A 22,512-nucleotide genomic window follows, 5' to 3' on the forward strand; every position below is an offset into this window, starting at 1 on the left:
CATATCCTGCTACATGCAAGCACTCTGCTGTTTATGTAGGAATAGTGTCGGGATTAAACGAGAATGAGCCTCCTTTTCGGTATCGTGTCGATCTTTCTATTCGATCGCGTTACAGAAAATGTAAAATGTGCTTATTTAAACAGACAAAAATCAACATATTTATAAATATCTAGACAGCCGCTGTGTGAGGGTAAAAATATTACGGAGCTTTGATAATGTTGAAACAGCATGAACAAGTGGGGAAATTTAGGATTATCCTAACACCATGAATTATTCCGAAAGAAGTCTATACTTACATGTAAATGAGTTAGGTATTATCATTATTAAATGTCGCTAAAGATTTCTATAATTGTAATCAGGACGGGGGAGAAGCGTTGTATCGTCATGAACAATACTCAGTCTGAAGGATTGATTTGTTGTTTTAAGTCCACTTTATGCACAGGAAGGCTAATCGGGACTGGACCTACAGTTTAAAGTGGGACCCGAACCACTGTGCCATGTGCATCCACCGGGTATCGAACCCGATACCCCTTGATTACAAGTCGACGACGTTACCACTACGCCATCGGGGAGGCCCTTACAGTCTGAAGGAAATTGACGGGAGCCGTTTGTTGCAGTATTCCTTGCCAAGTCAAAACCAGTCTAAACTCAATGAATGTTTATTTTAAGAATGGATAGCAATAATTGTGGTGTTAATAATAGCAATAATATACTGGTATTGCAAATTTTCGCTCTGCTAACCTTATCACCCTGGAACTAAAAAAATATTACAAATGAACTGTAGTTTTCTTGTAAAATTAATTATATATAGAGAGAATTATGCTCAATAAACGTAATATTTTGCATGATATTTAGGGCTTATTAACCGTTTCTCCTCCCGGAAAATATTCCATCTCTTTCTGCCACCCTTTTCCTGCATCGTCACTGTCTGTGTGTGTTTCTAGTCTGGAGTGTTATCATAATCATCGACGAATGTGCACAGAGAAAGTTATAAATACACCAACGCACACATCCTCTAATTATATTGCACTGATTGGTAACGTTGGACAATTGAAATACATTGCAACATAACGAACAAGCCTGCAAGAGTCAACAAAACTGAAACTGAAATTAGATATCTTATCCACCACTTGGCCTGATACTCAGTTTCCAGGGTGAAGTCGTGGTTTTCTTCTGCCCACCTCTCGCGGGCGCTCATGGGTATCGCCATGTAAGGTGGGTCTGCATGGAATATCCAAGCACTGATAGATGGTGTTTCAGTTTTATAGAGTAGTTTCCCGTATATGCCTTAGGTTATTCTTGGGAGGCTCCTCAACTGAAAAAAAATAAAAGATATATTGGCACTTGGAAAAGGAGCAGTGAAAAAATTCATTGTTTTTTTTATAGGGCCCAGCCGATATCGATGCCGATGTATCAATATCGGTTGGAATTTATCTACTGATAGCTTACCGATACTTTTCCGGCATTTTGGACTTTCACAGATTCCGCAAAATTGACGTGCTTTCGACAAGTCTAATTATCCGGGAAGTTACGCAAAATTCGAATTTTTATTTTCCACCAGTTTTGTGTGGAAAAAACTGAATTTTGTGATAACGTAACATGTAACTTAATATGATGATGTAATTCTCAAATAAGGTAGGTGAACCAAATGAGAGATAAATTTCTGAAATTAAAATAATTAACTCCTATAACTAATTAACAACGTGTACCAAATGGATATTTTCTAACATTGCTTGCAAGTTTTTTAAAAGAAAAAAATTACAAACCCGTTACATTTGTTCCCAAGGTGGCCCACGGCTTATAGTTGACTTAGAAAATAATGCTTGTGCTAAAGAAACAAAAACATATTTTTTCATGTTTATTCACGTTTCTACATCTTATTAGAGAAAATTGTTGGTGTCAAACGTTTGACTGTTGACATGCATTGTATACAGTAACGACGAATAGCCGACCTCCGTGGAGGACTTGTCTGTACAGTCCCTAGGACGACAGGGATTCCACAATAACTTAAATAAAATGGCTGCTGGCAGCCCGAGACAGTTCGTTTTCTGCATGGTGCACCTGAGAGGGGACTGGGTATATTATAGCAGTGCCATTTGTTAGCTGTGTTAAATACTAATATGATTTTTGTAACGTGGGCCACCTTGGGAACACGGGCTACCTTTGGCACACCTACCTTATCTAAAGCAAAAATCATGGTAAATTGTTGCATAGACCTATAATTAGAGTGGAATCCTTAAACACTAATAGTAATCAATATTGTGAACAACCTTTAATTATTACAATTTTCAAGCATCGGTATCGACTCAACCCTACTTTTTTTTACGTTGAAAGTAAAATGAGTGTTATTCCCTTTTCAAATAATTCAAAACAAAGCATTGCGCTTCCTGGGAAAATGTTGTTACCCCCCGAAAAAAAAGTGTGGCTACGCCCATGGGTAGAACAAGTATGACAATATCAAAGGGATAGAGAGAGAGGGGGGGAATAGAAAGAATGATTGACACACACAGAGAGAGATAGAAAGAGATGGAGAAACATAATAAGAACGATAGGAATAGAGAATCAGTGTAAGAAAAGACATAAAATCAGGAGGAAGGAAGAAGGAGACACGGAAACAGAGGAAAATACAAGGAACGTGTGTATCTATGGCCCCGCCACTTCTAAGTATCCGAATGCTCTTTCTACCTTTTTCAATGGCCGTTGAAAATGAGGCCAGTCCGTAACATCGGGGAGCAACGTCCCGTGCACGGAACGGCCGTTTTCCAACACCTACTCGTGGACAATAATACAATATTTATAGCCCGCAAGTGAAATCTCAGAGAATTTCGGAACATGTAAACGCAACGAGATGTGCTGGTCGCGGAAAAGATGTTTTATGTCACAAGGCAATCGTCTACGGATTACGTAACGCGTTTAGAAGGCAATAGTAACATGCTACTAAAATAAGGAAGAGGAAGTCGATGTGCCTTGCGTAATGTAAAAATCCTCGTGGGTTTGCCTTTGATAGCGAGCAAAGCAAACTGTGACGTACCTATCAAGTGGGCACACACCATGTATTTTCCCTATCTATTTACTCAATGTTGCCTCATATGCTTATTAAAAACATAGCGGTAACACGTCCATGTGTTTATATCAGCTATTTTGATTCTTTGAGATCCGTTCACAATTCACTTCGATTTCAATAACACTGTTAATATTTTTGGGAAAACTGTTAATATTTTTGAGAAATCTTTAGTTGGAAAATGTATATTTGAAGAAATCTTCCTTTTGACTCCAATAGCCTGCAGACTAGCACGCTCCGTTATCCATAAAAGCCAGCACTTGAACAATCATGGTCACTGAAGCAGAACTTATCTGGTTTGTTTCTACTTTTGTGACTCCTTCCTCCGCAGACATTCACCACGTTTGCGAGTCAGTGTTTGTGTGTGTTGGTTGCGGGAAATAATTGACCTTCTTTAGTCATATTTTGAGGCTTGCTTTTAGAGGATTGTAAAGGCTAAGTTAGGGCTTTCCCGAAAGAAAAAAAATGGGAGGTAGGACACACAATCGGAGATGGACGTTGGGAGAGAGAGAGTAAATCATCGACTTGTATTTCTATCTTCGTGAATGTGATGAACTAATGTATGCCTCAACCAGTATTCATTCCAGAAAGCCCATCTTTCAGGGGTTAATACATCTTTTAATATGTAAGGTGTGAATTTGGCTTCCATAAATTGGGTACTTATGCAGAATAGAGTGTCGCAAGAAATTTCCAGGAGTTAGGACATTAATATTAGATTTTCACACAAGAGTAGCATACCCCCAAACCACCATTGGCTTTTCTTGGAAAACTTTTCAGCAGGGACTTTGAAGACAGGTGCGTAGCGAAGGGAGGGGTTGGTGGAGTTGCAGCTCATTCCAAAAGCATGGAGGGAGGGCATTCAATAGTACGTGTGTGTATATAAATTTTGTGTGGGCCTATGTATGCGTAATAACTCCAGCAACACGCTACACAAGTTCACATAGAAACAGGAGTGCCCACGGGCGGGTTTGCGGACGCAGGTTGCGTCCATCCAATTTTTTTCATTTGTTTTTTGTGATGGAAATTTGACCGAATAAAAATTTCAACATTGGGTAGAAGTTGCAACATATAATAATCACTTCGTATACGGCAAATATACTAGTAAGGGACGGGTATAGGACAGTGCCCAGTTCTTGCTAAGTTTTAAATTGTCAGGTGAATTCTTGTCGGGAGATTAAGCATTATTATGGGTAACTATTCGTTATTTTACATCGCTTTTCTACCACTTTAGGATAATGAGAATGAGGTGTTTATTTGCTACGGGGGAAGGCAAGGGTGCTGAACGAGCAAAAAGAGAAAAAAATGGAAGAGGTAAAGGTTGCGGCGCCTTGTTAAAATATTGACACCTTTTAAATTGCATTATTGCCAGTTTCGTATTCAATAACTATGAAATACTCTAAGCATAGAAGGAGAATTTGTTGCACGAGGCACAAAATTCTATTTTCACTGTCTATGGCTCTGTGTATGATACAATAATTGAATTAGTCATAAGAAAAAGAAACATTCTTGGTTAAGACAACTGCAGCACGAATATTTGGTGTGCTCCATTGACGCACACGGGGGAGCGGGGGGGGGGGGGGGGAGAAAGGGGGCTGATGGCTCTATTAAAACGAAGATATAAAATAATATTTTCAAAATATTTTATACTGTATCCTGTCTCTTCCCAGAATGCAGCTATGTAATATCTATCTTTACAATTCTAGCCCCCCTCTAAAAAAACACACAAAAAAAAAAAATACGTACGCCAGTGGTTTGCCTAATTAGATTTTTCTGTCTTATCATTAAGTTGTGGGCTTTTTAACATTTATTCTCCGTCCAAAAACATTGTTTATTTGTTTATATACTTATAATTTATTTTCTGACATTTCAAATTATATAACCAATGTGCTTGCTAGCATTCTGCATATCGAACTGTCAACCACTTATCAAGCTATTGCGTTCAAATTAAAATTAGTTAGGTATATTTGTGAAAATAATTTTGGGGGGATTATGGTGAACGAATTTGGGGGGGGGGGCTGCGTCCATGGTCTTTTAGGGGGAGGAAGGGCACCCTTGCATAGAAATACAGGAAATCGTTCTTTTATCATCTGCTCTTCCATGTGATTCACTAAAAATGCATCAAAGGAACTAAATTACACTTGTGTAACTGTGTCAGTTGATGCACCTTGTTTGATGCATTTCCAATTCTTTGTGTATACATCGAAGGTTCTTTTCAATCCAGGTCATGGCATGAATGTTAATTTGTGAATGTCACTAATTTCGTCTAATCAATCAGAGTTGGCGCAAGTTACTAAAAAAAGTAACACGTAACCTTTACAATTAATTTGTCATGCAATAGGGATGCATGTTCTCTGTAGTACATGTTTTCCCAGCCCCCAGCGTAACATTACGTGCGTAAGTTTAAAGCAGCAAATAAATATTCTACTTCGGAATCTATCGTACGGCATGTAACGCAAAGTATTGACTAGGGCTCGGAAGGTGATGACCTAAAAAATGTCAAAAAATGACCTGTAGAATGACATAAGAATTATTTTAAAATGACCTAAAAATAAATGTCGCTCTTAAAGTGAAAGCTTGATTTTTCCATAAATTATAAGAGAGTAGTTGAACACTTGTGTATGGCGTGCACAAGATTATATATATATTTTCTTATATTGTGACTAATTTTTACTTTAAAATTACAGATTAAAGCGATAATAGAGGCCACGAAGGGAACTTCAAAATAGGCTTCACTCAAAGTATTTTAAGTTTGCTAGAGGAAAAGTAAATTTGCCATAATAAATTATTTAATGCATTGCCAAACATTTCAGTTAAAATAATATTGTACTTTACATTGACCTTATTTTCGATTAATGACGAACTTGCTAAAAGGACAAAGTCAGGGAATTTAAATGTGTAAGTTATAGTAACAAATGCATTTAAAATTCAAGAAATAACAAGGGAGAAGACAAACTAAAAAATGAAGAAAATGCAATAAAAACGGTAAAAAAAATGCTGAAAAAATTACCGAAAATGCAAAGAAATGAAAGATAAAATTAATGTTCTCTGGTTCTGACTGAAGGGAAACAGACTAATATCAGGTTTAGCATTGTTTGCAAGACTCAGAAAAAATAAGATTTTTCATCAACTTCGGAGCCCTAGGAATGAGTATCCTTACAATTACTAATATAATTTCAATAACCCTTTACTAACGTAACGAGTTACTTGTCTTTCGCTGCTAATCATCATCCAAAAGTACAAATATTAATAGAAATATTAGACCTACGCTGTCACAATTCTCTTCAGCTTCAAGCAGGATCCTGTGGCTGAGTGATGTGATCCTTTGAAAATCACGTCCAATTGTAAAATCTGTGTAAATAATAGCTTCTTTCAATAAAGAAAATTTAAAAAGAAAAAAAAAAGGTGGTTAGCACATCGCGCTGCGACGCCAGGGGTCCCGGGTTCGAATCCCGCTCGGGCATGGTTGTTTGTGAATGTCCATTCATCAATTTCATCACTCATCCCCATCTTCGCAAATTAGCCAAGAGGCACAAAACGCGAAGTAAAATAAGATAAATCAATCAATCAATCTTCAGCTTCAAAATACAGTTTTTTTTTAAATTGAATTTCCATCTCTGCTTTAGTACTTAGAAAACATGAATGTGGAGGAGAAGGGAATGTGTTAAAATCAGTAATACCTGGAAATTTTAAGGCTTAGCACATCCAAAAATAAGGTGCAGGGTAGGTCACTGTTGTAACGTCTATGTTTTGCTGTTCATTACGCCAACATGAAAGCAGTTAGTGTGGCATGGATAACACCAAGTAATGATAGAAGCAATGATAAAGGTGCCTCTTTTAATTAGCGTGAACTTTGCCTGGAGGGATGTATATTTTTTATTGCAAACGTTGCGTTCGGGAAGAGTGGTGGTAGGCAACGAAGCATCAAGAGTCGCTTCCTCCTTCCCAGTCGACCTTGCTCAAGATAGTTCCTTGTCGAATCGCATGTATCCGTGACCTTGGAGAGTCGTGTTCATTGTTTCCGCACACCATTAATGCATCCGGAAGCACGGGAGCTGAGCTGGGACTGATTATTCTGCGTTTCTTCGGAAGCCATTTCGTGTTCGAAGATTGCCGCATGTTGTGTAGAATATCCGTGTGGCGAAACAAGTAACGGATCCCAGTTCACTTCCGAAAATACAGTTATGTTTGTCGAATTTAATTTTGTTTTCAGATCGCTTTTTGCTTACATAGGCTAATGCTAATAGGACGGGACTGGACCTAATGTGGAATCCGAACCACTAAGTTCCTCCGCCTGGTATCGAACCTGGTGCCCCTTGATTACAAGGCGACAGCGTTACCACTGCGCCATCGGAGAGGCCCATTGCCGAAAATAGTATCAGGTGGCAAACGTGGACACATCTGCAGGATTTTTCCCAGGGAGCTGCAAGCAGGATTTCTTTTTTCATGGAAGAGGAGGAGTTTCCCCAAAAAACCGCACTGACTCCTCATGAAACACAGCTTCAATTTGATATTCCGGCGTTTAACCTGTGTGTGTGATGAACCTATACCAGTCTTACTAGTAATTTCCAGTGCATTAGAATGAAGTGAAGTAAAATGAAAGGCTATCATTTTGGGCTGACATTCATTTTCAAAGATAGGCTCCCCCCTTCTGATCTCGCCATCGAAGTTCCCAGGTTGCAGTCCCGGCCCGGGCATGGGTGTTCTTTGTGACTGTCCGTCGTCGCCTTATAATAAAGGGGTCCCAGGTTCGATACCCGGTGGAGGCACATAGTGATTCGGATCCCACTTTAAGCTGTAGGTCCAGTCCCGATTAGCCTTAATGTGCATAAAGTGGACTGAAAACAACAAAATCAATCACTCTTTGTGACTGTCCCGTCATCTATCATCACTCATCCTCGCGATTATCCAAAGATTGAAAGAAAAGAGACGTAATATATAAAATACCCTTTCGGGCGGCCATGGCAGCAAATATTAACAGCGTTGAACAATTCTTTATGAGTCTCCCTTTCGAAAAGTGATGTTTAAGATGTCAGGTATATAGAGCGGTTTTAGGATATAATTTTGTGGTGGAGGGAAGGATCCTTCATACGTATCATTTAATAGCTGCTGCGGTCCAGTTGGAGAGGCAAATGACTGTTACGGGGGGGCTGGTTTAGATTCCCATGGTAGGTCATATCTATGCCCCTGCTTAAGGCCTCGCTGGACTTTAGTCGGCGCCAGCCAAGCTATTTCCGAAATTCTGAAAAATTACATCAACTTTGAATTCCTTCTAGAGCTTTAGAGCATGTACGTGAATTTTCGTTTGGTTTGTTTCGCTGTTGTCTACTATATATTCGCAATAGTTTCGTAGCCACGTAAGCCTAAATTCCATCCATCACATGTTCTTATACAACAGCGAAATAAAGCCACACGAAAATTCACGTGAATGTTCTTGAATGAATTCTAAGCAGATGCAATTTTTCAGAATTTCGAATATCATAGCGGTTTATCGAAAGCGGCTGTCTGGCGTCGGAAAAGGTCCACTATGACCGGAAGCGAGAATGTGTGGAGCAGCCTCAGCGTGATGCAAAAGCGCAGCAGTGGAAAACTTCGTTACTGTTGTCGCCTCGTTGGGGATTTAAACACGCGGCCTCCGGAATTCCAGTTGGTCAGCGATAGGTGCCAAGATTGTCTCGCGATAATTTTCACATTATTATACGTTACCACTACAATGTGCTTCCTTGGCATGGTCTCATGTTTAAAACAAACGCCCATGTTTGTTATGTGTTTAAACACTTTTGTTCCATTGTTTTTATCTTTTTGAGAAGTACAGATCTTTTACACTGTATGTGAGAATTTTTTTTAGTGCCTTATCTTTATGGCATGTGTACCTCCTGTGCAGGTTCATTTACAACCTTGCACTTTTAACCATTCTCAAGGGGCTCTGTATATGCATTTTCTAAACTCTAAGGTAAGGATCAGGGACGTTTTTAGGGGGGTCCAGGGGGTCCGGATCCCCCGAAAGACTTACTAATTACAAAATTAAATAATGAAATAACTAAACATAAATTATGCAAATATACTGTTCTTCAATCGTGGGTTATTGATTTCCGCCAAACTGATTGGAAGGCAAGGATTATATTGTAATCATACTACTTTGAATGACAGTGGCAAAGTAGATTTATGAAAGATTTATTACTACTTACAACCTAACATTCATAAAATATTACCCGGAACTTTATGTTTCCTCAACTGGATCTAACAACCTTTTTTTATATTCAATAAATATTCAATTCTTTATCTATTTGACATTAATTTCCTTGCCAGGGCAGTTTTTTGTACAAATTTTGCCGACCTTGTCTACACGTAAGCTAGATAATGAATACGTGCTCTTACATCACTATTCTTATACAGTATTTTTACTTTTTCATGTAATAAAAATACAATATTAGTAAATTTTAATAATTATTTTTGTTTAAATATTATTATTATTAATTTGAGACACTTGGTTCAGAACCCCTCCCCCTCGAAACATATTTCTAAATATGTGCCTGGTAAGGATTGATAAGAAGATTTTCCCCCATATATTCTGAAGGGCATAAAATGGCCAAGTGTGCCGACTCACCTCAAAATTCTAATTAATTCATTCATTTTATTCAATGTACTTTGTTGTTAAAATCAATGTATTTCATTGTGTTTTATAATAAAATTAGTGTTTCGGAAATAAGCGTAGACACCACGGAGAATTTCAAATAAAGTAAATAGGTATTTTGGCAATTTGTTTGGTGTTTACTATATAACTAGAAACACAGTCCTTGATTTGATGGTTCAAAGGTTTGCTTCAAACCTTTTTATTTGTTCAGGTGAGTTCTCAAAGGATTTCCAAGCTTTTGAGAACTAATGCAACTTTAATCTTCAGCAATAAATACATGTTCTTTTAGCCCAGATTGAGTTGATGCATATTAGTTCCTACGTGCTTATGCATGAGATTCACATTTGTGTAGATACACACAAATGCAAAGAATATAATATAAATATTTTAGTTGCGAATAATAGAATTGATTAGTGTACAGACTAACGTATTTTGTTTTATTTATTTCTTGCAGATTTATGTTTGGAAGTGAGGCTGCTTAGAAAATCATCTATGAAACTCCTGCCAGTTCAATTGCCTCCTGCCATGGATCGGCTTCCGCTTGCGTTGCCATTCAGTCCAGATTTGCTCTGGAGGTATCCACTAGGATTCCCGCAACAACCTCCATCGTCTCCATTTTTGGATTTTAAAACACACTTGCCAAGCAGCCTTGGTAAGAGAAAAATGTCTGTCTTTCTGTTTTGTTGCACACACAGGATCTTTGCCATCATGAATCCAATATATTGTAATGTTCAATTAATTATTACAAGATGCGTTATAATTTTAGTCACAAAACTTTTTACAAATTAAGCTTCAGAATCTTGTTTGTATCTAGGTGTCAGACCTTATAGTATCATTCATTAAATTGTTTCAAGTATTGAATTCATTCCTAACATGCTGATCTACATTTCACTGTAACAATTTTGAAATGTGCCGCAAAGTAGTTTTGATTTATTATTTTGTGTACCACTTGAATTTGTTTTCAGTCTGGTGTACTCTCCATAGGAATTATGTTGCTTGGGTCATTCCCAAGGAACATAATTGAATGGGGAAGGATTAGCCAGGGAATTCTCACTCCTCTGCATATTCTTCCACATACTCTACATTTTTTGATTCATTCTCTACCCATCTTGTATACTGTCACATTTTATTATTCACTGATAAGTTTCGTGTTTTTATTATTTTAAGGAGGGAGTGTTTGCCTTACAACTTTTGCTAGGAATTCAAGAAAATGTTGTTAATTTAGAAGTCCTGAATTTACATTTTTAATTATTATTATTATTACCAAATTAATAATACTGTGCGTTTTTCTCAGATCTTTTAGAATTCAACTACTGTGTATGAAATGGATAAAATAATTATCAATTTTATACCTTTACATAAGTTTCTTAACAACAATTAACAATCTTGTGCTGCCATCTATGACCAAATGTAAGCTTGTAGTTTCATTGTCAATCAGACTCTGTCTAAATGTGTCTAAAAACTTTCATGTATTAGGTAGAGATATTTGATTTCATTTGTTTTACTTCGCTTTTGTGCCACTTTTGGCTAACTTGCGAAGATGGGGATGAGTGATGATATGATGGAATTGATGAATGAACACTCACAAATCCGTACCTAGGCCAGGATTCGAACCCGGGACCCCTGGCAATGTAGTGCAATGTGCCAACCACTCCACCACGGGGGACAGCTATTTGGTAGAGATAATAGTATGAACTACGCTATAGTAATGATAAAGGTATATAGTGAATCTCAGCAGTCTAACAGAGGCAGGGTACCATTGGTCAGAAGATGCACAGATATTTTGTCTGGTATCCTGTATGGTCTGTGCTTGAAGGGAGGGGGGGATAGCATTCCCCAGTTGAGGAAATTTTCATAAAGCATCCCCCAAACTAAATAATTTTCATGGGAATCCCAAAACCTACTGCATTTTCGTCATGTTGATCCATAAAAGCACACCCCCACCTATCCCCAAAGGTGACAAAGCAACTAGAATTTTTTATTAAGAGCACTGCACATGGTACTGTTACCTGATGATGGAGGGGAGGGGTAGAGTCTGGTTATCCTGTTGGAACTTGTGCACGTTGCAGAATTGCAAAATTCAAAACAGACAGTGTTACTTCAGTTCCAAACACCACTACCATTTTCCAGTCTGGAGCAGGCTCTAATCCAGTCCCAATGTTTCAACTCTCAGAAATATCCATACAGTCAAGTTTTTCTGTTGTTAGCATTTGATTAGCTAGGTGTGGAGATCAGGAATCTGCAATTCAGGATTCAAAAAAGAGGATGAGAGACATTTTAAATTGGGTAAGAACTGCGGTAACCACAAGTGTGAAAGGTGTCAACTTTTTTGAAGTGACAAGCCTTGGCTTCTTCCCACAATACTTCAAGAACAACATCAGATTTTGCAGGACTTCTCCTCTTGAAGGCAGCTTATGCCCCTTGAAATCTACCAAAACACGATTACCACCCACCTCCACCGTCCATGCCATTTTTACACATCTTTGCATGTTCACTTCATGCAGACACAAGGTACAGGAACATGAGGATCGGCACTGAAACGAGCACAAACACACACACACAGAGGTTGGTCTCCGGGCAAGTTGCGAATTACGTGCACTCAATTGACACGCATTCGCTGTTCTGCTGACAAGTGGTGCTCTCTCTACCACTCAAAGATATCCTTCTGATAAGGATAGAAGAACACGGTAGGCCACAACATTATATCTTAAATGATAGGTTACTCAATGTGAGCAATGTTTTGATTTTTGCTTATTTTGAGTGCAAATCTTCATTAAGATGCTACATCATCGTTTTCAATCTAATGTCTCTGTGACTCTTTCATGACATTCTACATACCTTTTGAGCTCAAGTTAAAAAAAAAAAATTAAAGTGATAAGAAGACTCTTTGAGATCATAGAGCACCTTCGGCGGGGAAGCCTACATTCTAAGCATGTAATCCTTATGGGAAAGAATTAAAACATGTGAGGCATGACCAGGAAATGTTGTCTTACCTTTTCTGGGAAATTTGGACCAGCTAATGTGGGTAATATAATGGCAAACTAGTAATATTAGATCTTTCTTAGAAAAGTGTGTGGCGAAATGAGAATTATTATAATGTCAGGAGAGGAGTGTAATAAGGGTTGGAAGTCAAACTCGAGAACTATTTAAGCCCTCCCTATGTTTGATAAGCTTATGGTCAGTTTTGGAATAGTGTGCAGGTGATTTGAGGGTCACTTCGGTGGCAAACAAGGCGGACAGCTGAACTTTCCTTTAAAAATTGTCAGTGTGTAAAAAATGTATTCAAAATTAAGACTTTCCTTCTTTTTTTTATAACTACAGAGTCCAGTTATTATACATTATATCTTAAAATGATAGGTTACTCAATTTAAAATGAATGATCAAAAATTATCGTGGTAATGTGTATATTAAGCTGCCAACCTAGGGTTATTATTACATGAAAAATATTATTGTGATTGCGCATGTTACATTATGTTTGCTAGTATGGTTGCAAATGAGTACAAGGCCTACCAATCACTGGTACCCACACAAGATGGTGTTGCAGTTGCAGACTCTAGAAGTCCTCCCACTTCATTGGCTTGGAGTCACTGTGGTAATGCATATTTAACATCGAAAAGACATATGACTTTTAATGCTTACAGAGCTTCATGTGATATATAATGAAATTAGGTGTCCTCATATTTTGTGCATTTGCTATATTGATGAATTGCTATGAATATATCTTTGGTGTTAAATACTCTGTCCAGACAACTGCAGGAGAATTAAACTTGATTAGGTACATCCAGTGAAGCACTTGCCTGTCTAACACAGACAAAAAGTAAACACTAGACTTGGTATTGTTTGGAGCAAAATATAATTCTACATGGTGTGACCATCCTGTGTGTAATATGTTTAATATAAAATCACCATTTTATTGTTTACTGTTATTAGGTTCGGGTTATTCCTCACTCCTGTAAGTGTTGGCTTTGTTAATTGATTTTATATTCTCTGGATTTTCACACTTTAGATGTCCATTTTTTGCAAATAAAATCAAAAAGTGCCAATTCCTTGTTTTATCTGCCATGCTGTAATGCACAAGTTTCCGTTAGTTATTGGCAATCTTAGCACACAAGAGATACATACCACGTGCATGGTATAGCATGTTTTGTTGTGCAAATGTACACTTATTTTGTCATACAATTTGAAATAAATAATGGAATTATTTTTGCAGATCATAACACTAATCCACCAAAATCAAATGCTTGCAAAGTGAAACGAAAGAAGACTCAGACTTTTACTGAAAAGGGTACTGTTCTTATTTTTGTACTATGATATTTCTAATTAGCATGAGATCAGAGCTGTGGCTTCCATATTCTTTTGAACAGGAGTAGATTGTCCGCTTTGTCTACTGTTTTTTTTTTTTTTTTTTTTTTTCAATTATCTTTAATCTATTGCAAGAACCAAATACATCTTTTGCAAGGAAACCCAAGCATTAATTATTTCCACTTTCAACTACAGTACAAAGTCCAAGAAAATTGGTTGCATTTAAAAATACAATTCTGCAATATATTATCAACTGCACTAATAATATGTGACATTTCCATTTGCCTTATTTTCATTCGCACATTGTTTGAATTATGCCATTGGGTGATCCAGCAGTTTCCTAACCCTAATAATTCTTTTCGTTGAAGGCTACATATCTCTCTATGCATGTACAATGTGTATAACTTGCACTGGGTTTATATTTCTTGGTCATTTAAAAGGGTTTAAATTGTGACATTATTTACTTAAAAACACTTAATTCTTATTTCGATCCGGTCATCAAGCAATGAGATAGACATATATTGTGTGACTATCTGTTTGTGTCGACAGCTGAAACAAATTATATTAGTAATTTATATATTTAAAATTTTTTACTGTGCTTTAATAATGTTCAGGATTAAAAAAATATCCCCCTACAGTTAAACAATTGTAGGTGGAGTTTTAGGACATTTCATAATGAAATTAAGAACATCCATTAAATTTCTATCACTGATAACATTACTGTCCAGATTCAGTTCCACACTTCCAGTTACAGTTAATAAATTTATTGAATGCATAAATACTGTAATTAATACTTAATATCAACAATACAAATACCATAGTTCTGATTTTGTCTTTGTATAGAATGTTGAAAAAAAAATGTAGAAAGCTGGAGGAAATTACATTGTTAGGTGAATTGATATTGCCACAAATAATTTTACTTTTGTACACTCCCTAATAAGTTTTCTGTTTAAAAATACTTTTGTGTTCTTGTATGCATATTAAGCTTCTGAGACAGTCTTTAATTTCTTACAGCTTCTGATCCACGAGTCTGGTCTAGGGAGGATGTTGGAACATTTCTCAGATGGTGTGAAAGAGAATTTGATTTACCAACATTTGATATGGAGATGTTTCAAATGAATGGTAAGTTGCGGTGGCAGAAAAGTTTCAAGGAAGGGGCCCAAAATAATAGAATTCTCCCATGTAGTCTAGTTGTTAAATGTCTCACCCAATAGATGCCGACAACTATGGAATTGGGTCTAATTGTCGAGGTGATACTGATATGCCCTTTGGAAAATGGAAAAGAGAACAAGACCACCTCCTTTCAGACAAGGTCGAAAACAAGACAATTGTCTGTAAAACTGAGATGAGACTGACAGTTAATGTCGAATATTCTCTCATGGTCGTTTCATGTATTCACCTTCCATGATGTTGTTCTCTTTAATGCTTTTTCTGATTAATATGTTTATTGATTGTTAAGTTACACATTAAGAGAGAGAGGTATTTATATTAATTTGAAGGATAGGTTATGAAACAGTTTTGTCATCATTACCTAGAAGAGGAGATAATGAAGGAACTGGGGGGGGGGGAGTAGGGGGTGCTATGATCAAAAATGACTATTGACTAAAATGAAAATTATTGTCACGAAGAATATAATTTACACTGAAAGAGACTCCAAATTGAAAAAATCCATTTTTGCACTTGTGCTGGTAACTTCTATCAAATACTTTAGGATTTGTTTCATGCATCCTTTTACCCACTTATTATTATATTTTTGACCTAAATTTCCACTTTCTGTGTTGCAATTACAAACACACATCAAATTTTGGTTTGTTATATATTCTGTACTTGCAGGACATGTTTTCTAATACAGCATATTTCTCTACATTCCAGGAAAAGCCTTATGTTTATTAACAAAGAGTGACTTGGCAGAGAGAGCACCTAGTGCAGGTGACGTGGTACACAATGTGCTGCAGTTGATGATGAGAGATGCCCATTCACGTGTACCTTCAAGTCCCCTGACACCAACGTCTCGGTCAATAACATATCCCATGACCACATTTCCATCAAATCCTCAGAATTGGACCCTCTTGCCCGGAGATTTTCATCTCAGTCACTTCATCAACCAGAGCAACTCAACTGTGACCCTGAGTCCGGCTCCTTCTGTCGACAGCCAGTCAGGAAGTCCACAGCATCATGACTCGGCGTATGCAAACATGTTCAGCAGCGGCAACAGTGGTCGCAGTGGCAGCCAGTCCGACTCAGAAGACAGTTTCCCGGATGCAGGAAGCCCGCAGCGCTCTCCAGGACCTCCGCCAACACCAGCACCCATCCCACCTCACCAGGGGCCACCACCACCTCTGTCGCCCAGCACAAAAGAAAGCAACTTCCGAGGGAACGGTCGGGAGTTCTTTCCAACGGAATCACCTGAACCCAATACAAGTATGTTGAGTACTTCTCTTTCTTCAATATTCAATAAAGAAAGTATGAACAGATGAAATGGATGATGGGGCAATGACACATCTACCTTAATCAGGTTTGAACCTGAGATCTCGGGGCTTCGTAGTACATTATGCAGACCATTCCACCACGAACACTGGTTTTTGTCATTTGTATACTGTAAAGAAATTGTTGAGATTTTGTTTTTACATAAGTTTATTATGGATGGTAGATGGAAACGACCACATTACCACATTGTGCAGTAATTTTTTGGTGGTAAATTGAAATTACAGCAGAGAAGCAGTTATGACACACAAGTCTGGAAACCTTTGACAAGTTCAAGTTCCTTTTACAATTCTTCCCAGCAACTATAACAGTTTTACTTTTTAATTTAAACAGGTTTCCTCTTTTTTTTAAAGAGCAAAACTTAAGAGACGCTAGAGCCCATGCATGTGACTGACAAAGTAGTTTTTAACACAGCTCTTATTTGCTGACTGCTGATCTGGTATTTCTGTGAATAACTTATGAATTATTTCCACAATTGTAGTGATTTTATGAATAAATCACTCTTTCTGTTGGTAATAACAGTTCCGAGGTGTGATTCCCACAGGAAGCCTCATAATGTCATTTCAAATTCAGCATCACAAGAAGATTTGTGGAGTTCCTTGAAAGAATTTCACAACTTAAATTGCCATTAGAATGGTATCATTATCGGTTGAGTTTCTTTATATTTGTTAGTAGGTTGTAATTGAAAGTTAAAAAATGGAGGGAACGTTGAATTTTTAGAACACATTCCAAGTCTATGAAAAGAAAAGAAGTTGAAGTTTATTACAAGCAAAGCATTTACTTATAGGGAACAGAGTACAGAAAATACAGTCAGAATAAATGTATATACATTAACGTTTGCAATCAGTGATGTTATCAATCCCTCATTCTTTAATACTGGTGTCATCAAGAAAGTGAGATGACTTACACATTAAACATTTTTTTTTCTCTGCTAGAAAGTATGAGGAGGAAAGTATGTAAATGAATATCATTGCCATTCTTTTTTGTGTAACCAAGTAAATGTTTAAAATCTAGGGACTAAAACAACACACTATTTATTTCACTTCACAAATGATTTTTGGTGTGATGTATGTGTATATTGTAGAGTTTTATGTTACAGCACATAAAAGATTCTAATTCTTCAGGGAATCAAAAACAATGAAATCTATATAACACTGCATGGCTACAAGAGGCTCCTTATAAAATTTTGCTATTTGTATTATCCATTTTTTGTAATATCCTGTGAATATAGCACACAAAATATTAAAATGAAAATATTTCAAGAGGTAACAATTTGCTTAAAGCGTCAGGTTAAAAAAAACAAAAAAAACAACAACAGTCAACACATGCTTACATACTTTTCCAATTGAGAGCCATGGTGGCCAAATCAATAAGGTGTTCAACTGTCATGCGAGAGACCCAGGTTCGATTATCAGATTGGATGATCTCAGGTTCTCAGACAATACACAGCGTCTAATACATGGATACCTCCAGACAACACCAAGATTGGGGGGCCTAAAGGCATCCAGAGCATGGTGCTGAACACATCACCACAACAACGTCCAAGATGTGGAGGGGTCTACCTCCACCCCACATCCCCTATGTGCCATCATGACATGTTGCAATGAGTGGGGAGGAGAATAACTTGTTGCTTTCCCAATGTTTTATCTTCATTCAACTGCATATACCAAAGCAATTAAACTATCTCATTTTTAGCAGTTCCAAATATTTTTACCACATGGCATATCACAACTGAAATCATGGATAGTGGTGGACTAAAACATCAGACAATATGACACCAAATGAAAACTATTAGCCATTTTGTTGAATAAATACATCCTTATTTTATGGTTTGAAATACTGAAAGTATGTAATGTATGTAAATATACTTTTTTCCCCAGTTGGATAGTTTAACTATTATTTTTGTATAATTTTTTAATAAAACCTTTCTGAATGCAGTTTGTCACTCATACAGTCATTTGAACATTAAGAGTCTTTATATGTAAAGACATTTTGCAAATCTTATGTAAAGCAATTAGTATATCAATGCCATCATATCATTAAATTCATTGTTACTTGTTGCAGATGGCAGACTATTGTGGGATTTCCTTCAGCAGTTGCTGAATGACCCTTCTCAGAGGTACACAAATTACATTGCTTGGAAGAACAGGGACACAGGAGTGTTTAAAATAGTGGATCCAGCAGGTTTGGCCAAACTGTGGGGAATCCAGAAAAATCACTTGTCCATGAACTATGATAAGATGAGTCGTGCACTGCGGTATTATTACAGAGTTAATATTTTACGTAAAGTTCAGGGAGAGAGACATTGTTACCAGTAAGTATTATTGTTTTCATCTCTTAAGATATCAATTGTCTTGTCCGAGTTGTTAGCTGTTTTATCTTCTGTTTTAAAAAGTTGTATCTTCATGAAGAAATACATCGTGTAAGTACTTCTGGTGTAAATGGTAGTATCCTCATTCTTGTTATACATGCATTTCATCTGAATTTTTATATATAAATATTCAATATATATTATTCATGTTAATTATATCAATTCAAAACTGAACCCAGGAACAGCAGAGTTGCAACCTTCAAATCTTTAACCCTCCATTAGGCACGTGGGGTACAGGTGTTCCCAATCGATATTCAAGATTGCAACACTGTGAACTATATTGCCCATGGGTGCTTTTGTGTAGCTGCACGTTCTTTATTTGTCTTTGTTCTAAGCTCATCTGTGTTGTTCTGTTGCACTTCTAAGTCACGTATTATTATAAAGTTAACGCCAGTCAGTAACAAGAAAAATATCAAAGCGAGAAATACAGAGGACACGTAGGTACGTGTTAGTGACAAAAGTGACCAAAACTGAACATGACACTGTTTTGGTTGTTACGTATTTAGGCATGTGAGGGAAGACTGTCTCCCAAGCATGCAACTGATGTTAATTTTATAATATTACCTCATTTATAAAGTGCAGGAGAAAATTGCAACTGATCTTAGAAGAAAGACAAAGAAATAATGTTCAGCATGCATGCACAGTATAATTCACAGTGTATTTCATACCTTTAAGATAGTTAAAGAGTTGAGGACAGGTGTACCCCACATGCCTATGCATGTTACAGAAAATGATGCACCTTAGGCAGGGTTAATGGTACATGTTGTTCAAATGATTGACACTCTTAAGACATAAATGAAAATATGAAAACAGTTTTCATATGGGAATAAAAAAAGAAAATTGTAGCAATAATTTTTTTTTTTGGCAAGCATGAAATCATAGGAAATACAAAAATATATGTAATATTGCATGACTTTTCTAAGGTTTGTGAAGACACTTTAAAATTTAATAACTTCTTGATTTTCTCCTTTTAGTGTTCTATTCCTTGTAACCGTGGTGTATTATTCAAGTACCTTTACATCCACCTCTTCCACTTGCAGGTTTCTGCGTAACCCGAGTGAGCTGAAGAACATAAAGAACATCTCTTTGTTGAGGCAACAGATGAACAATTGCTCACGTCCACCCATCAAAATGGAAACCCCGGAATCTCTCTCTCCAGAGACCAATAATGACAATCCAACAGATTTGAGCATGGTTCCTTCCGAGAACAACATGCCCACCGACCTTACAATGGTTACCTCTGAACATAACAATGCACGCAACGAGCATGCCAATGCACGCTCCGATGGAAATACAGATGGAAGTAGTGTGCCCGCAAATTTCAGCATGATCTCACCAGAAGGCAATAATTACCCTACTGACCTTAGTCGGATGTGTTCAGACACCAACAAGCTTGGAAATTTGTCCAGCATACAAACGGAACGGCATACAAACCACAATTATGTTATGAACGGTGTGGTAAAAGTTGAGAATTGCAGCAGAGAGGACGAATGATACATTGCATAATTGTAAAAAAAAAAAAAAAACTATGGTTGGGTTTCTCTTAATGAATTGTGATGTGGACTCGGGTGCTTCCATCTTTGGAGAAAGTTGTGCACTACTTTGTACAATAATTTTAACCCATGTTCTCGGGCAGCTATGGCTTGGAATGGCCAAGTCCATAGGTGCAAATTGTTTAGAAAATTGTACAGTGCTTTGTTGTGTTATTTCTGTAAAATGTGTATTGTTATTTTGGGGGCCAGCATTTTATAAAAATGGGAAATGTTCTAAAGTTTCCTGTAAATCTATTTTATCCTTAAAAAGATAAAAAAAATCTAATTACAACTACGCAGTGTAGAGTTTAGCCTTGAACATTCCAGGGTACATTTTAAAACAAAATATCTTGGTAGGGGTTACCAGTGAGTGAGTAGTTGAACTCTGAAGAAAGCAGGGGTGTAACATAACATGGTGTAGGTGGGAGAAAACCAGTTTTCGGATACAGGGGAAAAAGTTGTTACAGTACCAATGGGAGTATACAATCAAAATTAATACCAGCTGCACATGCTCTGTACAGTCATGTGTGCTGACATGAAGGCTGAGAGAATCAATGAGTTTATTGGTCATATTCTATTGCAACGTCATATGTTGGCAAAAAGGGTCCAAACAGAAAGATAAATTCCATTTAGTTTTAATGTGCTGCCAGAATGGTTTTTTTGTGACACTGTGCCTTTTTAATGAAATTTTAAAACAAGCATACATATAAAATAATGCCATTGAAGTGTTTTGTTGCATCATTCTGAAGTCAGCTTTTGGGTGATGTGCGTGCGACAAGGGATATAATGAATAAATCATTTCTATTCTACTAAAATATATGTTGGGAGTCCTTTTGGTCTGTTCACGAACAACTTTTTTTTACTGCCAAGAACTGGTGATCATGCATGTTTTTGAGTTCATTTTAATAATATTATTGTGTAAATAAGAAAGAAATCATGACAGCTAAGCTGAGGTATGTAATTACAATGGAAAAAGAAGTTTCGTGTGTTGTGTTTAGGTTTTGCTCTGATAAATTAGTATTAGTATAATGACTTTGTATAGAATTAATATCGATTGATCACTACTGCATCTAAATGTTTGTGAGATATGGACTTGGGCCAGGGAAAAGTGACGGAAATTGCACGTAATATTTTTCCAGTGCTGTGTGACCATTATCTCATCTAAGGCAAATTATTTTTTTGATTGAAAAGTGTAGATATTTGTGAGTTGCTCAAGAATGAAAGAATATATATATTTGGTAACAAAGGCATCATTGTGCCAGTACAATTGTTGATTTTTCAAAAAGAGAGAAAGAAAAATATATATATATATCTATATATAATCAAATCATAATGTACAAACACCTTATAACTGTTTTAAGAGGAAAGACTTTCAGTACAGTATTTTACGTTTTGCAGTTGTATTTTGTATAGCTTCAATACTCATGTGTATAAATGTTAATTCATCTCTGCCTTTACAAATCTGTAAAACATAAATTTTTATTTAAATGGCATTCATATTGATATAGCATGTACATTAATTATGAGATGCAATGTATTCCTGCTTGCCAGTGTTTAATTTATGGACATGTTATTTGTACTTGCTATATTTTATTTGAGAAAACAAAAAGATGAGTGTCTTTACTTAAATATAAGATGTATTTATGTGGCAGCTTCTGTTACAAAATTACTTACTGTAAATGTAGTTTGTACTCCAGCTGCAGCATGTTTGTTTTTCTATTTCTCCTGGAATAATGAGATCTCAATTTGTACGGGAAGGCAGCAAAATATTCAATGTATTGGGAAAGAAGTAACAATTGCTTTTCATTTTTAAGCTGCAGTTAATGTGGCATCTTGGTACGTAAAGCCTTGTGTTCATTCACTACCAGTGTAATTTTGTGTTTGCAAAAATCTTATCCATTGAAAGAATAATGTGGATTTTCGCACGACTTATGCACATATCGAGGCATACGGTAAATTACATTTGCAAGATCAGATTGGTAAATGGCCATGAAACTTTCTACACAATTTATTCTTTTGTTTATTGCTTCTCACAGATGCTACAAGCTTTCAGGGAGCAACAAATGTTCTTCATAGGCAGCACATTTCCTTAAAATACTTTTCCCGAGTTACCTTGACCATTTTAGATCAG

At 36.7% G+C, this 22,512-nt stretch overlaps 1 protein-coding gene across 5 annotated transcripts in view; it reads left to right on the plus strand.

Moving 5' to 3' along the window:
* aop (ETS variant transcription factor anterior open) overlaps positions 1 to 22,083 on the plus strand; it is a 150,101-nt gene extending 128,018 nt beyond the window's left edge. For 4 of the 5 annotated variants that reach the window (XM_083110523.1, XM_083110513.1, XM_083110503.1 and 1 more), the window contains 6 exons: positions 10,147 to 10,344; positions 13,903 to 13,977; positions 15,009 to 15,116; positions 15,867 to 16,415; positions 18,543 to 18,792; positions 19,890 to 22,083. In XM_083110523.1, coding sequence (XP_082966649.1) covers positions 10,185 to 10,344; positions 13,903 to 13,977; positions 15,009 to 15,116; positions 15,867 to 16,415; positions 18,543 to 18,792; positions 19,890 to 20,343 — 1,596 coding nt within the window. In that variant the 5' untranslated portion in view covers positions 10,147 to 10,184 and the 3' untranslated portion in view covers positions 20,344 to 22,083. The remainder of the gene's footprint in view (positions 1 to 10,146; positions 10,345 to 13,902; positions 13,978 to 15,008; positions 15,117 to 15,866; positions 16,416 to 18,542; positions 18,793 to 19,889) is intronic. The other variant, XM_083110532.1, reaches the window with a different exon arrangement.
* The last annotated feature ends 429 nt before the right edge of the window (positions 22,084 to 22,512 follow it).

Source organism: Lepisma saccharinum, chromosome 1 (genome assembly GCF_977018435.1).
Source record: "Lepisma saccharinum chromosome 1, izLepSacc3.1, whole genome shotgun sequence".
NCBI lineage: Eukaryota > Metazoa > Arthropoda > Insecta > Zygentoma > Lepismatidae > Lepisma > Lepisma saccharinum.